Raw genomic sequence first — 22,330 nt, 5'->3', positions numbered from 1 at the left:
ATGTTGTTCAACATCTGACTTGAATACTTGTTTTTCCAAAATGCTTTCAATCACTACATACCAGACCTAGCAATAAGGAATGACTTAAGGGAAATTTTTTGTTTTCCGCTGCATTTAATATCGCTATTTCCCTTCAGTGGTATCTGAGTCACTTACGAAACCATGTATCAGATGATTGTTTATTTTCTGTAATTTGTGTATTAATTCTATTAAAATACGTAATGAATTAAATAATATTAATAATAAGAAATTAAATATTGACATCATGTTTGTATAATTTGGATTGATTGTTGTTAACTATACTTCGTAATCTGAAGTTTATATGGTGAAACAACGATACTTCGATCATCCATAATTGATACAGATGTGATTGATCGATTCATACAAGATATGAATAATTCTGATGCAACGAAAATATATTTGATATGCTATTTTATTCCACATGTTCAATTAGTGTGATGATTGTGTTTCATATGAATGGTCAATGTTCATTCTATTTTGGAATCCGACATTTGTATGGTGAAGCAATGATATTTGGATCATTCGAATTGAATAATCAATCATTATTGTTTTCGATAGTATGAATGACAATATATTGCATAGAGTTTATGACGATACAAGGGTTGTGTTGTCAAGAGTTATAAAGGGTTTGTAACGGCACAAGAGTTGTGTTTTTAAGGTTTATAAAGTTTTATAATATAATAATAATTGTTTTATCTTTATTATATGTTTTTTTAATAATATAATAATAATTGTTATTGTTGTTATAATAAAATTGGACACGTAGTGTTGTAGATAATAAGAAATATAATAAAAGGCACGGTTTAATTGTTTTATTATATTACTATTTAATTATTATAATAATAAGTTGTTTTATTATTTATTTAAATAAGTTGGTATACGTTTATGATCGGGCAGAGGAAATTCCGACTAGCTCTATATTATGTGATCAATTGACAATTTTAATTTGATTTATATAATCAATAGAAATTTAATAACAATAATAATAATAATAATAATAACAATAATAATAATAATAATAATAATTGTTTATTATTATTTTCTTGTGGTGATCGGTTATGGCCTTGATCTTCTTTTATTTTATTTTGGAATTTTTAATACGACATATGTGTCGTGCCTTTCTCTATACTCTCTTTATGTAACTTCTTTTCTCATCTCACTCTCTCGTATGTCAAACGGGTATTCTTTGATTTAATATAATATAATGAAGAAAAAAATAAAACGATATCAAATGAGGACAACCATGAAGATCTAGTTTGAAGAAGCATAAATCGTTATTAGATATAGCTTAGGTTCTCTCATTGGCTTGAGCGAACACTTGTGCTAGGGGATAATAATTGTATCTCTTATATGTATGTTGATGCATATGAATGTATATTGATGCATGTAAGAGACGATTTATATGATAAATAAATCGGTGATATCAGTCTAATTAAAATTCCCTCAAAATGAATATTAAGTTTACGCTTTCCAAATTTTAGCACTCATCGAGACTAGTATTAAATAATGTAGGTTTCACCTAACACAGGGTGCATGTTCTATATAAGTCAGGTGTGACGGGATAAATGTAATATCTAATTGCCAAAACATTTGGTCAAAGCTAATTAAACTCGTTATAATAAGATTATATATGTTTAGAAGCAAGATTGTGAATAATCCATGTGATGAATTAGATAAGGAGTTATTCATCCAATTGATAATATTTTAGAGTTGTATTTCATACAATTGAAAGGAATTCCCACCTAAATAATCGAGTTTTGTGTAACCAACCCAATGCGGACTTAAAACAAAGTGAAATATGGATCTTGATCCACTAGAAAATCTTCCAATTGGATTTTCTGAATCAAATTGTGAGGGTCATTTGGTTTGAGTAAAATAATGGGAGTATATTTAATTAAAACCCTAATTGAATATGTTTTTAATGATATTGATATCTTCACAATCTTTTTATGTAGATTACCATATCAACAAACGTATCTAACAACATTTTACGATCAATCATTGACAAGGAAAAAGTGTGTTGAACAATTTTTTTGCATTGGCACCAAAACTTGAGAATTATCCTCAAACATGATAAAAAGTTGTATGTCTTAGAGATACGTCTTTCTGAAGAATAGCCTCCTAGTTCTGCTTCTAAGGATGAAAGAGCTTCTTATAACAAGTGTGTCGGTGATGCCAATGTAGGTTCTTGTCTCATGCTAGCCACCATGAAATATGAATTGCAAAAGCAACATAAGAACATGGCAACATTCAATACAATCAAACACTTGAAGATGCTCTATCAAGAAAAGGTTGGGCTGGTGGGTTTTAAGTTTAAAAATCCCCTTTTCACGGTAAGCTAGATGAGGTAACCCTGTAGGTCCCCGTGTACTCAAGATGATTGGGTATGTGGAGAACCTTGAGAGGTTGGGTTTTCCCCTTGGAAAATAACTTGTGACAGATTTGATCCTACAATCATTGTCGAAGAGCTTCAGACAGTTTATCCTTAATTTTAACATGAATGATATGGAAAAAAGTATCCCAAATTATTTATTAATAATTAAAAGGAATTCCTTTATTATGTTTGTTTTTGAAAAATAATAAAGTCAGTAGAATAGCTAGTCTGTTTAATGAAATATTCAGTGTGACTTAATCATGAGATCCCGTTAAACATAAGAACATTATTCTTAAAATATCTATAGTCGAAATTTATTATGAAGTGGGATAACATTACAGCATTGCGACTCTTATGTGGATATAGTGATGATCACATCTCATGGATCATGAATAAAAAGTAATCAAGTCTTCACATAGGTATGAATATTAAGAGTAATACTTATATTAGAGTGACACGCAATGAGAATAATATGTAGAATGTTATGCAAAGTATTATAAGTTATTACCATTGCAATAGTGGTGTTAAATAATATCTAAAAAACTTACTATATATATATATATATATAATATATATATATATATATATATATATATATATATATATATATATATATATATATATATATATATATATTTGTCTCTCTCTCTCTCACACACACACACAAGATTTTGATATGTTTTGATATATCTTTGTCTCTCTTGCACACACAAGATATATATATATATATATATATATATATATATATATATATATATATATATAATATATATATATATATATATATATATATATATATATTTGTCTCTCTCTCTCTCACACACACACAAGATTTTGATATGTTTTGATATATCTTTGTCTCTCTTGCACACACAAGATATATATATATATATATATATATATATATATATATATATATATATATATATATATATATATATATATATATATATATATATATATATATATATATATATATTTTATAACCATATATTATGTATATTTGGTTTATAATCACTAACCTACTAACCTTTAGATTTTGATATGTTTTTACTACTTTATGTGAGGTAATGTTCCTGCTGTAGAACTCTTATTCGATCCTAAAATCGAAAGAACCGCGTGCAAAAAACATAGTGAAAACATCAAACAAAAGGCCAAGAGGATACATCTAGAAGAGTCTTTAGTCAAACTACAAATAACAATGGATGAAGTAAACAACAAAAATGCAAATAACAATGATGGCACACCGTGTCAACATGGCTCCATACTTTTAGCTCATTTAGATAGAACATAAAGCAATTGAAATGAAAATAGGCTTGTCACAAATTTTGTATGTTAACCCTTTTACAGGTTTAAATCATGAAGACCCGTATACACGCCTTACAAAATTCTAGGAGGTTATTGGTACATTGTGAGCGTCAAAATATGAGAAAGATATGGTATTTATATGGTTGTTTCCATACTCATTAATTGGCAAAGCAAAAGAGTGGTATCTAGACCAACTGTGGTCAACGATGAAAAATTGGCATTTATTGGAGAAAAATTTCATAAATAGATTTTTCCTCGTAACAAATTCGTGGAAGCAAAGACTAAAATCATTTTGTTTTTCCAAGACGTAAGCCTTAGAGGCCAATACTTTTGATACTTGTATTGAATTATTTATTAATAATAAAATGCTTTTTCTTTATTATGTTTGTTTAATAAAGTCCCTAGAATAGCTAGTCCGTTTAATGTATCAAGTGTGACTAATCATGAGATCACATTAAACATAAAAAACTATTCTTAAAGTATCCGTAGTCAAGCTTTATTGTGAAGTGGGATAACATTAAAGCATTAAGACTATTATGTATATAGACTGATGATCACGTCTCATGGATCATGGATAATGAGTTATTAAGTCTTAAACATATGTATGAATATTAAGAGTAATATTTATACTGGATTGACCCGCTATGAGAATACTATATAGAATGTTATGCAAAGTGTCGTAAGTTATTCTCATGGTGATAATGGTGTATACCACCCTTCGACCTGAAACCTCTATGGACCCTAGATGTAGAGTCGAGTGCATTATTACTGATCAAACATTGTCCGTAACTGGATGACCATAAAGACAGTTGATGGGTACTCCACGAAGCATGCTGAGGGACATGAGTGACCTAGATGGAATTTGCCCATCCTGCGTAACAAGATAAATGTCTATGGGCCCAATATTGAACTGGACAAGGATGACACGGTTTATGCCTTGTGTTCAATATAGACATAAATGCAAAAGGGTAATTATACACATAAGTATTATCACAAAAGGATTTGTCAGATCACATGACATTTTCGTGTCTTGGATAGCAGTGATGTGTTGCTAGATACCGCTCACTGTTTATTATGTTAAATACGTGAATATAATTTCCAATGCCACGAAAACCTACAGGGTCACACACAAAAGGACAGATTGATGAGAGGTAGAGTAACTAAGGAACACTGTAAGGTACGGTGCACTTAAGTGAATTGTAGAACATCATAAGGTACAGTGTACTTAATTAGAATACGAAATATGGCAAGGTACCACGCGCTTAAGTGATTTTGGCATATTATAAGATATGGGTCACATACACTTAAGTGGGCTTTTTAGCTTGCAGCCCACACAAGTGGTTCTAAAAATAGAACCCTTGTGCAGAAGCATTTATGCAGTTGCAATTTATTTTCTCTCTCTCTCTCTCTCTCTCTCTCTCTCTCTCTCTCTCACACACACACACACACACACACACACACACACACATACACACACACACACACACTCAAAGCCTTCATTCGTAGCAGCTAGCACTGAGATTGAAGGAATCCGTTCGTGTGGACTGAGTAGAGGCGTTGTCATCGTTCAACGTTCGTGATCATTCCGTAGATCTGCATCAAAGGTTACAATCACCACAAGAGATAATGATTTTATCACTAATCATGCCCATTCGTAAGGATCACTAATGGAGATTTTTTTTTTAATTCCGCTGCATTTTGGATCGCTCTTCTCCTTCAGTGGTATCAGAGCCACTTACGAAACCATGCATCTGATAGTTGTTTATTTTCTGTATTTTTTGTATTAATACGATTAAAAGACATAATGAATCAAAGAATAAATGAGTAATTAAATTTGGCATCATGTGTGTACGATTTGGATGATTGATGTTGACTCTGCTTCGGAATCCGACGTTAGTATGGTGAAGCAGCGATACATTGATCGTCCATAGGTTACGCAATTGAGATCGATCAAGTTATATATATGATATAAGTAATCCTGATGCAAAATATGGTATATATGATATATTGTTTCTGTTTCGTTCATTCAAACACTTAATGGTTGTTTTCCTTGGAGCGATCAATGGTCATTTGCTTCTTGATCCGACATTAGTATGGTGAAGCAATGACATGTTGATCAATCATACTGAATTAACAATTGAGGTGTGTTTGACGGTCTGAAATTGGTGCATTAAGGTTAATGACGGCACAAGGGTTATGCTGTCAAAGAGTTATGCAATTAGGGTTGTGACTGTGCAAGAGTTGTGCTTTAAAGTATCAAGTGTTGATGCGAAAAACGACGTCGATTTCAAATGAATTATTCATTAAAAATTTGAGTTGGGGCGTTGCCCCTGCAACCCCGCAAAGGGTCGCTGCCCCCTTGACCCCCATCCGCTGACCGGGCAACGGACCCCCGACTAACTCTGCGTAATGTGATCGGTCGCCAAAATTTAATTTGGCTTTAATTAATTAACAAAATTTAAATTAATAATAATAATAATGTGTTTATTATTATTGTCTTGTGGTGATCGGTTATGGCCTTAGTTTTCCTTTATTTTGTTTTGGGATTTTAAAATATGACTTGCGTGTCGTGCCTCTCTTTTAATCTCTTAATGTAACTTATTTTCTCATCCCACTCCCTCGTATGTAAAACGAGTTTCTTTTATGTAATATAATGTTATGAAGAAAGAGAAGAATATAATATCAAAGGAGGAAAACCTTGAAGATCTTGCTTGGTGAAGCTTAGATCGTTATTAGGTTAGCTTAGGTTCTCTCATTGGCTTGGGAGAACAATTGCGCTAGGGGTCATAATTGTTTCATTATGTATGTTGATGCATGTGAATGTATGTTGATGCATGTGAGAGACGATTTATATGATAAATAAGCCAGTGAGATCAGAACAATTGCAAATTCCCTCAAATTAAATATTAAGTTTATGTTTTCCAAGTTTTAGCACTCATCAAGACTAGTATCGGATAATGTAGGTTTCGCCTACGCGAGGTGCATGTTCTATATTAGTAAGGTGTGATGGGATAATTGTAATATCCAATTGCTAAAACAATGGGTCAAACTTAACTAAACAAATTATAGTAAGATTATATATGTTTAGAAGCAAGAGTTGGAAATGATCCATGTGATGGATTGAAATAAGGAGTTATTCACCCAACTAAAATATTCGAAAGTTGTATTAGATACAATTGGAAGGAGTTCCTACCTAAATAACCTAGTTTTGTGTAATCCGCCTACGCGGACTTAAAACAAAGTGAAATGCGGATCTCGACCCACTAGAAAATCTTCCAACGAGATTTTCCGAATCAAATGGTGAGGATCATTTGTTTTGAGTATAATAGTGGGAGCATATTTAATTAAAGGCCTAATTAAATATGTTATTGATACTTATATTTTCATGTAGATTACCATGACAACAAACACCTCTAGCAAAATTTTGCGATCAATCCTTGACAAGTAAAAATTGTCTGGGACAAATTTTCTGGATTGTCACCGAAATCTGAGGATTTTCCTCAAACATGATAGAAAGTTGTATGTCTTGGAGAAACCTGTTCCTGAAGAGGAACCTCCTAGTTCTGCACCTAAGGCAGAAAGAGATGCTTATAAGAAGCATGTCGATGATGCCAATGAAACTGCTTGCCTCATGCTAGCTACCATGAACTCAGAGTTGCAAAAGCAACATGAGAATATGGCAGCGTTCGATATGATCGAACACCTGAAGATGCTCTATCAAGAGCAAGCAAGGCATGAAAGGTTTGAAGTTTCAAAAACCCTTTTTCAAGGCAAGTTAGTTGAGGGAGCCCCTGTAGGTCCCCATGTGCTCAAGATGATTGAGTATGTGGAGAACCTTGAGAGATTGGGTTTTCCCCTCGGAAAGGAACTTGCGACTGATTTGATCTTATAATCGTTTCCAGATAGATTCAGTCAATTTATCCTTAATTTCAATATGAATGATATGGACAAATCTCTTCCTAAACTGCTAGCCATGTTAAGAACTGCTGAGCAGAATCTGAAGTCAAAAGGGAAGTCCATTATGATGATCGGAAATGGAAAGAGACAGAACAAAAGACCCACCAAGCAGGGTGATAAAGGGAAAGGCAAGGAAGTTGCCAAACCCAAACCCATTGTTGCTGCTTTGAAGCCTAGTGGAGGTATAGCAAAGGAAGGCACCTGCTTCCATTGCGGTAAGACCGGACACTGGAAGAGAAACTGCCCAGAGTACCTGGAAGATAAGAAGAATGGAGTAGAGACTTCAACTTCAGGTATTTTTGTTATTGAAATTAATTTATCTACTTCTGCATCATGGGTATTAGATACTGGATGTGGTTCTCACATTTGTACCAATGTGCAGGGGCTAAAAAGGAGTAGAGATTTGGCAAAAGGTGAAGTTGACCTACGAGTTGGCAATGGAGCAAAGGTTGCTACTTTAGCCGTAGGAACTTATGTATTAACTTTACCTAGTGGTTTAATAAATCAGTTAGAGAACTGTTATTATGCACCTGCAATTAGCAGGAATATTATTTTTGTTTCTTGTTTGGACAAGTTTGGTTTTTCATTTATAATAAAGAACAATTGTTGCTTAATTTATTTGAATGATATATTCTATGCTACTGCACAAATGAACAGTGGACTATATGTCCTTGATCTTGAAATGCCTATTTATAACATTAATACTAAAAGGATGAAACCTAATGAGTTAAATCTAACTTATCTTTGGCATTGTCGATTAGGCCACATAAATGAGAAACACATCTCCAAACTCCATAAATATGGACTCTTGGACTCTTTTGATTATGAATCATATGAGACATACAGATCTTGTTTAATTGGAAAGATGAGGAAGTCTCCATTCACAGAAAAAGGTGAAAGAGCTAATGATCTTTTGGCCCTCATACATACTGATGTATGTGGACCACTGAACATACCAGCCAGAGAAGGTTTTCAATACTTCATCACATTTACTAATGATTTCAGTAGATATGGTTATGTGTATTTAATGAAACACAAATCAGAGTCCTTTGAAAAATTCAAGGAATTCAAGAATGAAGTACAAAACCAACTAGGTAAGAATATTAAAACTCTTCGATCAGATCGAGGTGGTGAGTATTTAAGCCTAGAGTTTGATGACCATCTGAAAGAGTGTGGGATCCTATGCCAACTTACTCCTCTTGGAACACCTCAATGGAACGGTGTATCTGAGAGAAGAAATCGAACCTTGTTAGACATGGTCCGATCCATGATGAGTCACGTCGATCTTCCAAACTCCTTTTAGGGACATGCACTATTGACAACAACTTACACACTTAACCATGTTCCATCCAAAAAGGTTGAAAAGACACCATATGAGATATGGAGTGGTAAGAAACCATATATGTCTTACATGAAGATTTGGGGTTGCGAAGTTTATGTGAAACGACAAATTTCAACTAAGCTTGAGCCCAAATCTGACAAATGATTATTTGTGGGGTATCCTAAAGAAACAAGAGGATATTACTTCTACAATCCTTCTAAGGGAAAAGTGTTTGTCGCCCGAACTGGAGTTTTCCTAGAAAAGGATTTTATTTCCAAAGGAATCAGTGGGAGGAAAGTAGAGCTTGAGGAAATTCAAGAATCACAAAGCATTGATACACCTATGGAGGAATTAGAGCAGGAAACACAAGTAGTTATGGAAGAGCAATTTGCTCAAGTAGAACAAGACCAGCGTAGGTCAAGCAGGATACGTCACCTACTTGAGAGATATGGATATCTCATAACTAATCAAGGTGATGTATTACTCATGGATCAAAATGAGCCCATGACCTACCAAGAGGCCATAAATGGTCCCGAGTCTGAGAAGTGGCTAGAAGCCATGAAATCTAAAATGGATTCCATGTACACAAACCAAGTTTGGACCTTGGTAGAGCCTCCTGTAGGAGTTAACCCTATAGGATGCAAGTGGGTCTTCAAAAATAAGACTGACATGGATGGTAAGGTACATACCTATAAGGCAAGACTGGTTGCAAAAGGATATAAACAAATTCATGGGGTTGACTATGATGAAACCTTTTCACCAGTTGCAATGCTTAAATCTGTTCGGATTTTACTTGCTATCGTTGCATATCATGATTATGAAATATGGCAGATGGATGTCAAAACTGCTTTCCTTAATGGGGATATTCTTGAGGATGTGTACATGACACAGCCTGAAGGATTTGACATACCAGAAGAAGCCCAAAAGATATGTAAGTTACAAAGATCAATCTATGGATTGAAGCAAGCTTCCAGAAACTGTAATATTCGTTTTGATGAAACAGTAAAACAATTTGGATTCATCAAGAAGGTACCAATCTGATCCCGGTGATGTTCATTGGGTAGTTGTCAAGAATATCCTTAAGTATTTGAGAAGGACTAAGGACTCATTCTTGATATATGGAGGTCAGGAAGAGCTTGTTATAAATGGATACACCGATGCTAGCTTCCAGACAGATGAGGATGACTTTAGATCGCAATCTGGTTGTGTGTTTTTCTTAAACGGTGGCGCTGTGAGCTGGAAAAGTTCAAAGCAAGATACAGTTGCTGATTCTACAACCGAGGTCGAGTATATTCCTGCCTCAAGTGTAGCAAAGGAAGTTGTTTTGATCAAAAAGTTCATTAGTGAACTTGGCATAGTTCCTAGCATTGTGGATCCCATTGGTTTCTATTGTGATAACAATGGTGCTATCGCACAAGCTAAGGAGCCTAGATCTCACCAACGATCCAAACACATACTTAGGCGTTATCACCTCATTCGAGAGATAATAGATAAAGGAGATGTGAAAATATGCAGAGTACCTACACTTGACAATATTGCTGACCCACTGACAAAGCCTCTTGCGCAGCAGAAGCATGATGGTCATACTAGATTTATGGGCATTAGGGATATGCCTGATTGGCTCTAGTGCTAGTGGGAGATTGTTGGTGTAAGCCCTAGAGGCGAATACTTTTGATACTTGTATCGAATTATTTATTATAATAAAAGGCTTTTTCTTTATTATGTTTGTTTAATAAAGTCCCTAGAATAGCTGGTCCGTTTAATGTATCAAGTGTGACTTAATCACGAGAACACATTAAACATAAGGACACTATTCTTAAAGTATCCGTAGTCGAGCTTTATTGTGAAGTGGGATAACATTAAAGCATTAAGACTATTATGTATATAGACTGATGATCACATCTCATGGATCATGGATAAGGAGTTATCAAGTCTTAAACATATGTATGAATATTAAGAGTAATATTTATACTAGATTGACCCGATATGAGAATACTATATAGAATATTATGCAAAGTGTCATAAGTTATTATCATGGTGATAATGGTGTATACCACCCTTCGACCTGAAACCACTATGGATCCTAGATGTAGAGTCGAGTGCCTTATTGTTGATCAAACATTGTCCGTAACTGTTGACCATAAAGACAGTTGATGGATACTCCACGAAGCATGCTGAGGGACATGAGTGACCTAGATGGAATTTGCCCATCCTGCGTAACAGGATAAATGTCTATGGGCCCAATATTGAACTGGACAAGGATGACACGATCTATGCCTTGTGTTCAATATAGACATAAGGGCAAAAGGGTAATTATACACATAAGTATTATCACAAAAGGATTTGTCAGATCACATGACATTTTCGTGTCTTGGGTAACAGTGATGTATTGCTAGATACCGCTCACTGTTTATTATGTTAAATACATGATTTAATATAATTGCCAATGCCGCGAAAACCTACATGGTCACACACAAAATGAAGGATTGATGAGAGATAGAGTAACTAAGGAACATCGCAAGGTACGGTGCATTTAAGTGAATTATAGAACGTCGTAAGGTACAGTGTACTTAAGTAGAATACGAAATATGGCAAGGTACCACGCGCTTAAGTGACTTTGGCATATTATAAGATATGGGCCACATACACTTAAGTGAGATTTTTATCTTGCATACCACACAAGTGGTTCTATAAATAGAACCCTTGTGCAGAAGCATTTGTGCAGTTTCAATTTCGTCTCTCTCTCTCTCACTCTCTCTCTCTCTCTCTCTCTCTCTCTCTCTCTCTCTCTCTCTCTCTCTCTCTCTCTCTCACTCACTCAAAGCCTTCATTCGTAGCAGCTAGCACTGAGATTGAAGGAATATGTTCGTGTGGACTGAGTAGAGGCGTTGTCATCGTTCAACGTCCGTGATCGCTCTATAGATCTACATCAAAGGTTACAATCGCCACAAGAGGTAGCGATTGTATCACTCATCATACCCATTCATAAGGATCACTAAAGGAGTTTTTTTTTAATTCCGCTGCATTTTGGATCGCTCTTCTCCTTCAGTTTCCACACTCATTGATTAGCAAAGCAAAAGAGTGGTATCTAGACTAACTGTGGTCGACGATGAAAAATTGGAATTTATTGGAGGAAAATTTCGTAAATAGATTTTTCCTCGTAACAAATTCGTGGAAGCAAAGACTAAAATCATTTTTTCCCAAGACGTAGCAGAAAATATCTATGAAGAATAAGGAAGGTATACATTCATGCGGAGAAGATGTACAAACCATGATTTTGATAAACTCACGTAAATACACATTTTTAGAAATGGACTTCAATAACAACCTAATTTGTTACTAGATGCTACTGTCGGAGGTTCTCTGATGTTCAAGAGTGTTGAAGATACGATTGAAATAATTGAGAGTATGACGCTCAATGATCATCAAGGAAAACATAAAATGAACCCCACTAAAAAGAAGAACGATATCATAGAACTGAATACCATTCTTTCTCAAAACAAGTTTTTAACTCAAATAGTGGGTGAACTAACTAAACAACTGTCAAAACAACTGCAACAATTGAAGAAGATGCATGAAGTACCTCAATAGAGGAAATTTTCATTTTGTGAACTCTACAGCGGAGATCATCCAGATTTCCCCCGTAATTATGGGGAAATAAATTATTTAGGCAATCAAAAGCCTGGGCAATACCAAAATAACAACTTTCCATGAAACAATAATTTTAATCAAGGATGGTGATTCAAAGTTAGTTCATCCAATAGACAACCTTTTCAACATTACTCACAAGCACCTCCAATATATGATAAAGTAACAAAGTTGTAGGATACACTGAATCAGTTTATGCAAGTGTTTATGGCTAGCCACTAAAATATTAAAGCCTCCATTAAAAACCTTGAAGTATAGGTGAGAAAATTAGCCAAACAGTTCTCAAATCTCCCAAGCAACACATTCAGTGCAAATACCAATAATATTCTAAAGGGAAACTATAATGTTGCTGTTATGGATAGTATGTTGTTGTTAGAGCCAAATAGGAAGGAGTAGAAGAGTCAGAAGTGCATGATGAAGCCTATCTAGAAGAATTGAAGGACCTGCCTAGGAAGGAATTTGGCCATGGAGTAGTAGTATTACATTTATCTATATGTAATATGGAAATTGGAAATGAACTCATTGATTTAGGTGATAGTGTCAATATTATACCATTGTCTGTGGTAGATAGAATTAGTTATCTGCATGTAATGCCATATGCAGGATACTTGAAAATGGAAGACAAAACATGTAGGAAACAAGTGGGAGTAGTCAAGAATGTATTGATACAGGTTGACAACCACACATTTCCTATAGAATTTATGGTATTAGATGTCAAGGATGACCTAGAAATACCTCTCATCTTGGGAAGACCTTCCATGAAAATTGAACCTCCTCTACAAACTCTAGAAATACCATACAATCTAAATCTTGATGTGCAACTCAAAAACTTCACAAACAACAACAAAGAATGAACCTCCTATACAATAAATCTCACATCCTCTAAGAATTGAGAAGTATCTGAAAGTGGGTTTCCACGTTTTTAGAAAATCTTTCAAAGATATTATTATTATTATCACAATAACATTCCTGTGTTAATGATGAGGGGGAGAGAAAATGATTTATATAGTTGCTTGAGATTGTGAACAAAATGAGTGAAAAAGTGATGTTTGATTAGATTCATAAGCTCATGTATGATTTGAGTCAAGTAGTAAAGTAATTTGGAATAAGATATACACTTATGAGAAACCCATTTCAACCATGCTTCGAGACATGAATAATGTGATTCAAATCAAGCAAGTCAGAGGCAAATCCTAGAGTTTTCATCACTTTATGGTTAGATTCAACAACAATGTAATTCAAGTCATAGAACTATGTGATTTGAATCATGAATAGTGTGAGTCAGATCATGTTAGCATCAAATTTTCCTGAAATTCTATGTTTCATTTGATTCGAATCATATGATATATGATTCGAATCGCACAATTGCAATATCAATTTTTGGCAGTTTTAAAGGTGCTTTGAGATTCTAATAATGTCATAACTTGAATCAATCTAAAATATAGTTTTTGATCCCAAAACTCGACTAATTTCCTTAAAGATTATTACTTACACTAAAAAATAACACATTTTGATTTTTGCACGTAAAACACGATTTAATGTAAAATACCATTTAAATACAAAATACCTCTTAAAAATCATTGCACTCTATTATAAGATATTTGCAAGGATCTAACTTAGAGGAGACTCAATTACGAAAGCGATAAATAATAAACGATAATAAACTAGACAAACAACAAAACTAAGGCCCTATAGGGCAAAGCAATTTCAATTTCCACATCACAATACAAAACTATTCTCTTACTTAGGATAATAAATGACTATTACTTTGTCTTTACAACTGTCGGTCTCTATGGATATGATAATTGTAAGACTTACTTTTGTTGCACACATAAAACTAACATGGTAGAACTTTAAGAAGGAAAATTAAGGCTGAGTTGGAGAAGCTAAAGGGATAAGGATGAAACGCTAGAAGGTAAATCCTGAAAAGCTGAAATTGAGGTGTTAAATAAGTCACCCTACAAAGCAGACATGTTGTGAGACGTGTTGTCTCATACATGCGTTGTGTACCAACCCAATACATGTACTATTGAATAAGAAAGGGAATATGCCATATTCTTTAAGTCACATCAACGAATAACCAAGAGGCCCGCGATCCAAGGTCTGAGGTTAACCCTAATATTGAATTATGGTTTAAAGTTTAGGATTTAAGTTCGAATGAGGGTTCCCACTTTGAGAAATTACTTAGAGAAAATATTTCACCAAGAAGAAGGTAGTCGAACCAGTCTCTTATGTGCCTCTCACCTTATCATTTATGCTATTGTGAGACTAAGGAATTTGTTACCACTACTACAAATAATATATTTCATGACAAATATTTCACCTCACCCAATAAAAAGACGAGGTATAATACCAAGGCGCATCATGTTTTATTTTTTTAAAATAAATACAACATATTCCCTCGATTTCTAAATATAACCCAGAGAAAAAAATAATTCAGGATATGCTTCGAATCCCAGCAACAACACTTTATGTTTTTATTTCTTTAAAAGTGGTGTCTTTCTTTTTATTTTTAAATTAATGATATATTCCTTCGATTATCTCTAATAACTGAGGGATTATATAATCAGACTTTACTATAAAAATACTCGTCAATTAGATTTTAACATAAATCTAACTTATATGTAATCACTCCAAACTTGTATGCATCATACTTTGGGATGTATTGCAAGACAGGAAAATCTTCAATGTTCTTCTATCTTGAACAAAACATTTTTGTGCTCTTGCAATCCACCTCAACATAACGGTGTTGATGTTGTTGTTGTATTTTTTGAATAACCTTCCTATGTTGTCAATCAAAGAAAATACTCCATAATTTATTGCTTTCTTCGGTTGAAAATATTGATAAATTTATTCCTAAACATGTTGTAAATTGGAAGCACATGTATCTTGTTATCTTTCTTGTGAAAGCATTTGTCATGAAAACATTTGCTCAAGATAATGAAATATTTGAACAGATCTCTGGGATGTATTGTTGTTCTCCAAGAATCCATTGTCAAAATATGGATTTGTTTAAACAATTTATTTTAATACTATGTGTAAACAATGTAATTTTAAAAAAAAACGTACTCCCCTTAATTTTTTACCGAAACTGAGAGTTATGTAACGCTTAGGATGAAACATATTTTATTGTATTTTTTATTTAAAATGAAACATATTTTATCTCGACTTTGAGTAATAACTAAGGAAAAATATAAGCGTGTTTATTGAGTTTCTTCATTGTCCTTAAACAAATATTTGTTGTCAATCTAATGAGTATCAACGCTCAAGACACTGTCATTAATGATCCGCGTGAAACCTACAAGACATTATAAAAGTATTATGAATATTAAAAATTGATAATGAAAAATTTGACATGAAAACTTCGAAACTTAAAGAAGCGTTTATTTTATTTGAGAAAAGTTATCTAAGATGAATTGTAATAGCAGAAAATCATTTGAGTTCAAGGTTTGTGTTCTTAAATAATCATATAACAAAATATTTATTTTATTTATCTAATTTTTTTTGTTTTATATCTTAAACAAATAAATACAAAAGCTATAGAGAATATATTGTATTCAACATTTGATCTTTCTCAAGATCCATAACATTTGTTCTTCCCCAAAAATATTTTTATAATATTATGTGTAAACAATATAGTTTGTAAATAAATTAATTTATTAATACTATGTATAAGCAATTGTAATGAGTCTTTAAAAAAACAAAAATTATCTTTCTCCTCGATTTTGGCCATAAACCGAGAGATATGCGACACTAGTTTTGAAAATATAAAAAAATTATTGTTGGGGATTGAACTAATGACAATTTTAACTATCTCATCGGTTATTCTAAAATTGGCGGGTATAATGGAGAGTTTTCATGACGCCCTTCGTTACCTCTCATATGTAACCAAAGTTAAATCAATTTCGCGTCCGATGTGAAATGTGTTTTTCGTAGTAGTGTATATAATTATTTGTTGCATTTACTTTTACGTTATAGGCACACATTACTAGGTCACGTACTGAGCCCCGTATGTCACGACAGATTTCATCACACTAACACTTTAGGTGAAACTCATTAACCGGATATTTACTCAACATGTTTTCGTACTTGATAAAACTTCCATATCTTTAATTCATTTTTACTCAATCGAAAGATGTGCCAACTACATTCATTATTATACTCAGTTCATAACTATTCACAACTTTTGAATTAAAAATCAATTTAAGATAATACAATCTCTGAAGGACGATACTCTTGATTTTATCACTTGTCAGTCTAAGTGTGTATACTTGCACATAAAGGAAATCTAACAACAATTGATTTTTCATCGAGCTACAAAGAAATGAGTTAAGTTTTTAATCGGTCAAACTCTCCTTACTTTTAACACGCTTAAAATTTTTTTTAAAAAAAATAGGTAAATTTCTCTCCCTTTAACAAAGTATATATTATGGACATATGCATTACAAGTATGTAATGTTATTAAGGTAAACTTTCTTTTTATTGATTACTTAAAATATTCTAACCAGTTATTAGAAAGAAATTCTAAAGCATTTTCAAAAAGTCCAACAATAAAATTAAAATTAAAAAAGAAATCCCTTTGTGACAGCTGTACAGAACAAAATATTTAAATTAAAAGTAAATAAATAAAAATAATAATAAAGGTAAGTAAGCATATGAGATTGGACGGAGGAAAGAGAATGATCTGAAACCGCTGGATTCAACAAAAATAAAAGGCTACGATGCAAACGGTCAAACCAGGCCAGCGCCGCCCGTTAATAAATAAAGAACTCCGCGTTCCAAATTATGGCCACTTCCACATTATACTACTTGGTTCCTTCTCACTTTCCCTCTCTCACATCACAACCCTTCTTCCTACATAGAATTTTTTATTTATTATTATTATTATTATTATTAATGAATGAATCTATATGTGATGTCGATTTGATCTAAGCCCCTCCCTATACTCTTCTCATAATACCCTATTATATTTTCGGCTATTCCATTTTTAAAGTCACGGAATCCGATAAATCTCTCTTTAATCACCACCCACATTTCTGTTCTGTCTTCTCTCTGCTGGTTTTGGCTTTTCAGGTACATTCTTTTTTCCCCTAACTCTGTTATTCCCATGTTTATAATTGTATCAATTTTTTATTTCGGTTTTTGTGTATAGAAAGAAACGATAAATTTAATAGATGGGATTTACATATTTACATATTGCATATTTACATAGTGGTGATTGTAAATCTGGTCTCAAAAGAAAGAATCTATGTAACTAGATTTGTTGAAATATTGTGGAGCAGGGAAGATGACAGAATCAAAAGCAGAAACACCTTTGCTGGTGCCATCGTCGCGGATCCTTCCTGACTTCAAAAAATCTGTGAAATTGAAGTATGTGAAGCTTGGGTATCATTACCTAATCACTCATGGAATGTACCTCTTTCTTTCGCCACTTGTGGTGTTAATTGCTGCTCAGCTCTCAACTTTCTCGCTCAAAGATATCTATGATATTTGGGAAAATCTGCAATACAATCTCGTGTCTGTCATTATTTGTTCAACACTGCTTGTATTTTTATCGACGCTATATGTTATGACTCGTCCTAGGCCGGTTTACCTTGTGGACTTCTCGTGTTACAAGCCGGAAGAGTCGCGTAAATGCACAAAAAGAATATTTATGGATCACTCGAGGGCGAGTGGTTTCTTCACAGACGAAAACCTTGACTTCCAGCGGAAGATTCTCGAGAGATCTGGACTTGGAGAGAGCACTTACCTTCCCGAAGCTGTTCTCAGCATTCCTCCTAACCCTTCGATGAAAGAAGCTAGGAAAGAAGCTGAGGCTGTTATGTTTGGTGCCATCGATGAGCTCATTTCCAAGACATCGGTTAAGCCGAAGGATATTGGAATTTTGATTGTCAATTGTAGTCTCTTTTGTCCAACTCCGTCGCTTTCTGCAATGATCATAAATCACTATAAGCTTAGAGGAAACATAAAGAGTTACAATCTTGGTGGGATGGGATGCAGTGCAGGGATTGTTTCAATTGATCTTGCGGAAGAACTTCTCCAAGTTCATCCCAACTCCTATGCATTGGTTGTTAGTATGGAGAACATCACGCTGAATTGGTATCCTGGGAATGATCGATCCAAGCTTGTTTCAAATTGTTTGTTCCGTATGGGAGGGGCTGCGATTTTACTTTCCAACAAGAGCTCTGATAGGAGAAGATCTAAATACCGATTGGTCCACACTGTTCGCACTAACAAGGGCGCTGATGACAAGTGCTTCAGCTGTGTTACGCAAGAAGAAGACGACAATGGCAAAGTTGGTGTAACTTTATCAAAAGATCTTATGGCAGTTGCAGGCGATGCTTTGAAAACAAACATCACTACCCTCGGACCTCTTGTCCTTCCAACATCCGAACAGTTGCTGTTCTTCGGCACCTTAGTTGGAAAGAAACTCTTCAAGATGAAGATCAAGCCTTATATTCCAGATTTCAAGCTAGCTTTCGAACATTTCTGCATTCATGCAGGTGGAAGAGCTGTTTTGGATGAGCTGGAGAAAAACTTGAAACTGTCTACATGGCATATGGAGCCGTCAAGAATGACACTCTATCGTTTTGGAAACACGTCGAGCAGTTCCCTTTGGTACGAATTGGCTTACACAGAAGCTAAGGGAAGGATAAAGAAAGGAGATAGGACATGGCAAATAGCATTTGGTTCTGGATTCAAGTGCAACAGTGCAGTATGGAAGGCTCTCAGGACAATCAATCCTGCAAAAGAGAAGAACCCTTGGATCGACGAAATCCACCAGTTTCCAGTTGATGTTCCAAGAATTTCTGCCATCTAAATGACGCGGTTTCAAATTATTATTTTTTGTATGTATCAACATTAGGTGGTTGGTTAGCTGTTGAACTGGCGGAAGTGGCTGAGTATTGGCGATTGTTTGAAGGTTAGGTTTTGTTAATTCGATTTAGTCGAGGTCTGGTCACGAGCTTTGGTGTGCTGAGTTTTGCATAAATTTATTGCCCCGTGGTGGTAGTTATTTGTATTATTGCATCTGAATTGTAATCCATGATTTGCTTGGTACCATTGCAGCTATGCATTAACGTTACAAATTCTTTCTATTGGAATGGAAATTTCATGAAAATGATTAGCCTAGAAAAGTGTTTTCCTATTTGATTAACAGTAGATGCCTTGAAATGTTTGTCATTACATTATGAATATACATTATTTTCACCGTCTCACTTTCTTTTCAACTTCTAATTTAAATCAAGTCAAATTTGTCCATTGCAATATTTTCATTGTATTATAGTCCTTGAGAACCAACTCAAATTTGTAGGAGTGTTTTTAATATAAGGAGCGTCATTTCAAACAATTTCAGTCTTTTTACTTCACATATTAACCTCTCTTTTTCTATTAATGTTATGTTGCAATTTTGACATGAGAGAACCTATTTTTGTAATTGATAAACACCAAAATGGACAGAACAGAAAAGACTTTGATTTTGAGATAGAAATACTCTAGCTAAACTCTTATGTACATGTTGCATTGTTGTGATAATGCTAATACACTACCGGTAGTAATCGTTTGGAGGTTCCTTTACTCCTAAAAATGGCCTATTGTTCGTGAATGTAATCGTTTATTTAGGAACTTTCGTATTAAGTTTGCTACAAGACAAGCTAGTTTTGGTAGAGATGACTCCACCTCTTACTAGTTTTCAAAATTTTATTAATGTATCAATATATATTCAGGATTTTTGGGTTATTTTCTTCTAGATTAAATAAGGTTTAGTTTTTTTTGGAGGCAAAAAGAACGTGTAAAATTGATTTTGAAATGATTTTGAAGTGTTTGATTCTTCTAAAATAGAATCAGTTTTACCTCTAGAATTGTCTCTAAATTTTTTTCTATTTGGTGCTAGAATTTGTATCTTTTGAGTTTAAATATGATTTGTATCTTGAGTTGTTAAAAATTATGTATAAGCAAACCAAACACAACCAAAATCTATGAATGGAAGTCTCAAAAATCATGATAGGAAGTACTTAAACATGATGTGGCGGTGGAAAAATCATTGTGATATAAATCATTGTATAAAATCACACCACTAACACGCATTAAATGTATGTTTGATTCAACTTTTGAAGAGGCAAAAGCAATTTTATAAATGTAGAATGATTTTGATTTTGAGGTGTTTGGCCGTTCTACTTTTGTTTCAACAAAAACATGTAGGACACAATGTAGGTTCTCCCCTCAACATCAACTTAACCACAAAGCATAACACAGATTCACATTACAAATAAAGATAATTCCCCCATCAAGCAGTTATGGGAATCTACTACCCTTTGGAAGACTCGTTGATGAGAGACTTGGGAATGTGAGGAATAACTCCTCCACCAGCAATTGTTCTATCAAGCTCTTCATTTGCAGCTGTAAATGGCTGGGACATGTTAGAATAAAATGACATTGACGAGGGCATCAAAAATTATGAGGTGATTTCAATGATCATTAACTTAATATCAATGATGAATGGCTATTCAAGTCGTCTCAACTTTTTAAGAGGCAGGACTTCAATGAAGACAGCAGCAACTAGTGGTTTCAAAATTAGGTGCATTTATTTTTTGAGTTGTTAAAAATTATGGATTTAATAGTTATGAACAACAAATGCACATAAATTGTCTAAATAATATCATAATTTAAACCCCACTAAAACCAAAACCATTGCACTAACACAAGAATAACCCTTAAACAAAAAAACAAAACAAAAAAACATTATGAGTATAAGGATTTTGTAAAGGCGCAGGGAAAGGAAAATAGGTAAAAGATAATGGAGATCTGAGAGAAAGGTCCTGAAGACCGGCACGAGAAGAACGAGAAGTGGGTTTTTTCTTGTCCTTGTCTTTGTTCGCCGTTGAGGTTTTGGCAGACGTGATTAACCCCTTCGCCCCTTTCCCTGACATCCTTCACTCACGATAAATTTAGATTTTTGTTGGAGAGAGAGTGAACGTCGTTGAGTTGTAGTGAGAGAGGGAGAGAGAGAGAGGGAGACTGAAACCGAAGGAAAGAAGAAGGGTATTGTTGAATGGGCAACCAGAAAGAGATTTATTTGAGGTTGTTTCTTACCTCTCCTTGTCTTGCTTCGCTATTTGTTTCTTGTTACTTATTGCTCAACCCTCCTACTTTTTGTAAATTACATTTTCTGCTCTTTTTATGTTCCCAAAAATTACAAAGTTTAGCCAAAACATAACCTTTTTGTTTTTTTTAGTACTTTGCTATTCTTTATATTAATTGTTTTAAATTAAAGATAGGATGAATATATAAAATGAGCAAAAGGCTACTCAAACCCGAACAATTACACAAACACAAAGACTTTAGGCATATATAAGGATATAAGCGGATTAGAAAAAATCAATTAATGCGATAATTCAAACTAAAATAAATTGAAATAAAATCAATTGTTTCTGGTTTCGTTTAAAAACTGAATTGAACCAATAAAAATCGATGTGGTTCGGTTCGGTTCTCGATTTTAGTTTTTAGGAACCACCAAATTTATGAATCAGACCAATGATATAATTACGCTTTAAATAATTTATTACACTCATCATTAGGCCCAAATTTTATATCTCTCTAACCATTCTCCATCTTTATTTATATTTTCTTCCTTAATGCAAAACACACCTCTAGAACTAAACTCCAAAACATAGAAAGTAGAAATCATAAGTCACAAAAATATG

At 33.8% G+C, this 22,330-nt stretch overlaps 1 protein-coding gene across 2 annotated transcripts; it reads left to right on the top strand.

Annotated features, from left to right (window-relative positions):
- The first annotated feature begins 17,367 nt into the window (after nt 1–17,367).
- LOC127094862 (3-ketoacyl-CoA synthase 11) lies at nt 17,368–19,749 on the top strand. 2 transcript variants are annotated; one of them, XM_051033656.1, is made up of 2 exons: nt 17,368–17,702; nt 17,912–19,749. In XM_051033656.1, the coding sequence occupies exon 2, from the start codon at nt 17,917–17,919 to the stop codon at nt 19,447–19,449; it is 1,533 nt and encodes a 510-aa protein (XP_050889613.1). In that variant the 5' UTR covers nt 17,368–17,702; nt 17,912–17,916; the 3' UTR covers nt 19,450–19,749. The 2 variants fall into 2 exon arrangements, with proteins under 2 accessions (XP_050889613.1, XP_050889656.1); XM_051033699.1 differs by having other exon boundaries at nt 17,842–19,749.
- The last annotated feature ends 2,581 nt before the right edge of the window (nt 19,750–22,330 follow it).

This window comes from Lathyrus oleraceus, chromosome 1 (genome assembly GCF_024323335.1).
Source record: "Lathyrus oleraceus cultivar Zhongwan6 chromosome 1, CAAS_Psat_ZW6_1.0, whole genome shotgun sequence".
NCBI classification, from domain to species: Eukaryota; Viridiplantae; Streptophyta; class Magnoliopsida; order Fabales; family Fabaceae; genus Lathyrus; species Lathyrus oleraceus.
The sequence above is the reverse complement of the archived record's forward strand: the minus strand, read 5'-3'. Positions and strand labels throughout refer to the sequence as shown.

Bases quoted from the DNA above. Each gene is read 5' to 3' on its own strand.
- LOC127094862 (XM_051033656.1), top strand. From the start codon at position 17,917: ATGACAGAATCAAAAGCAGAAACACCTTTGCTGGTGCCATCGTCGCGG.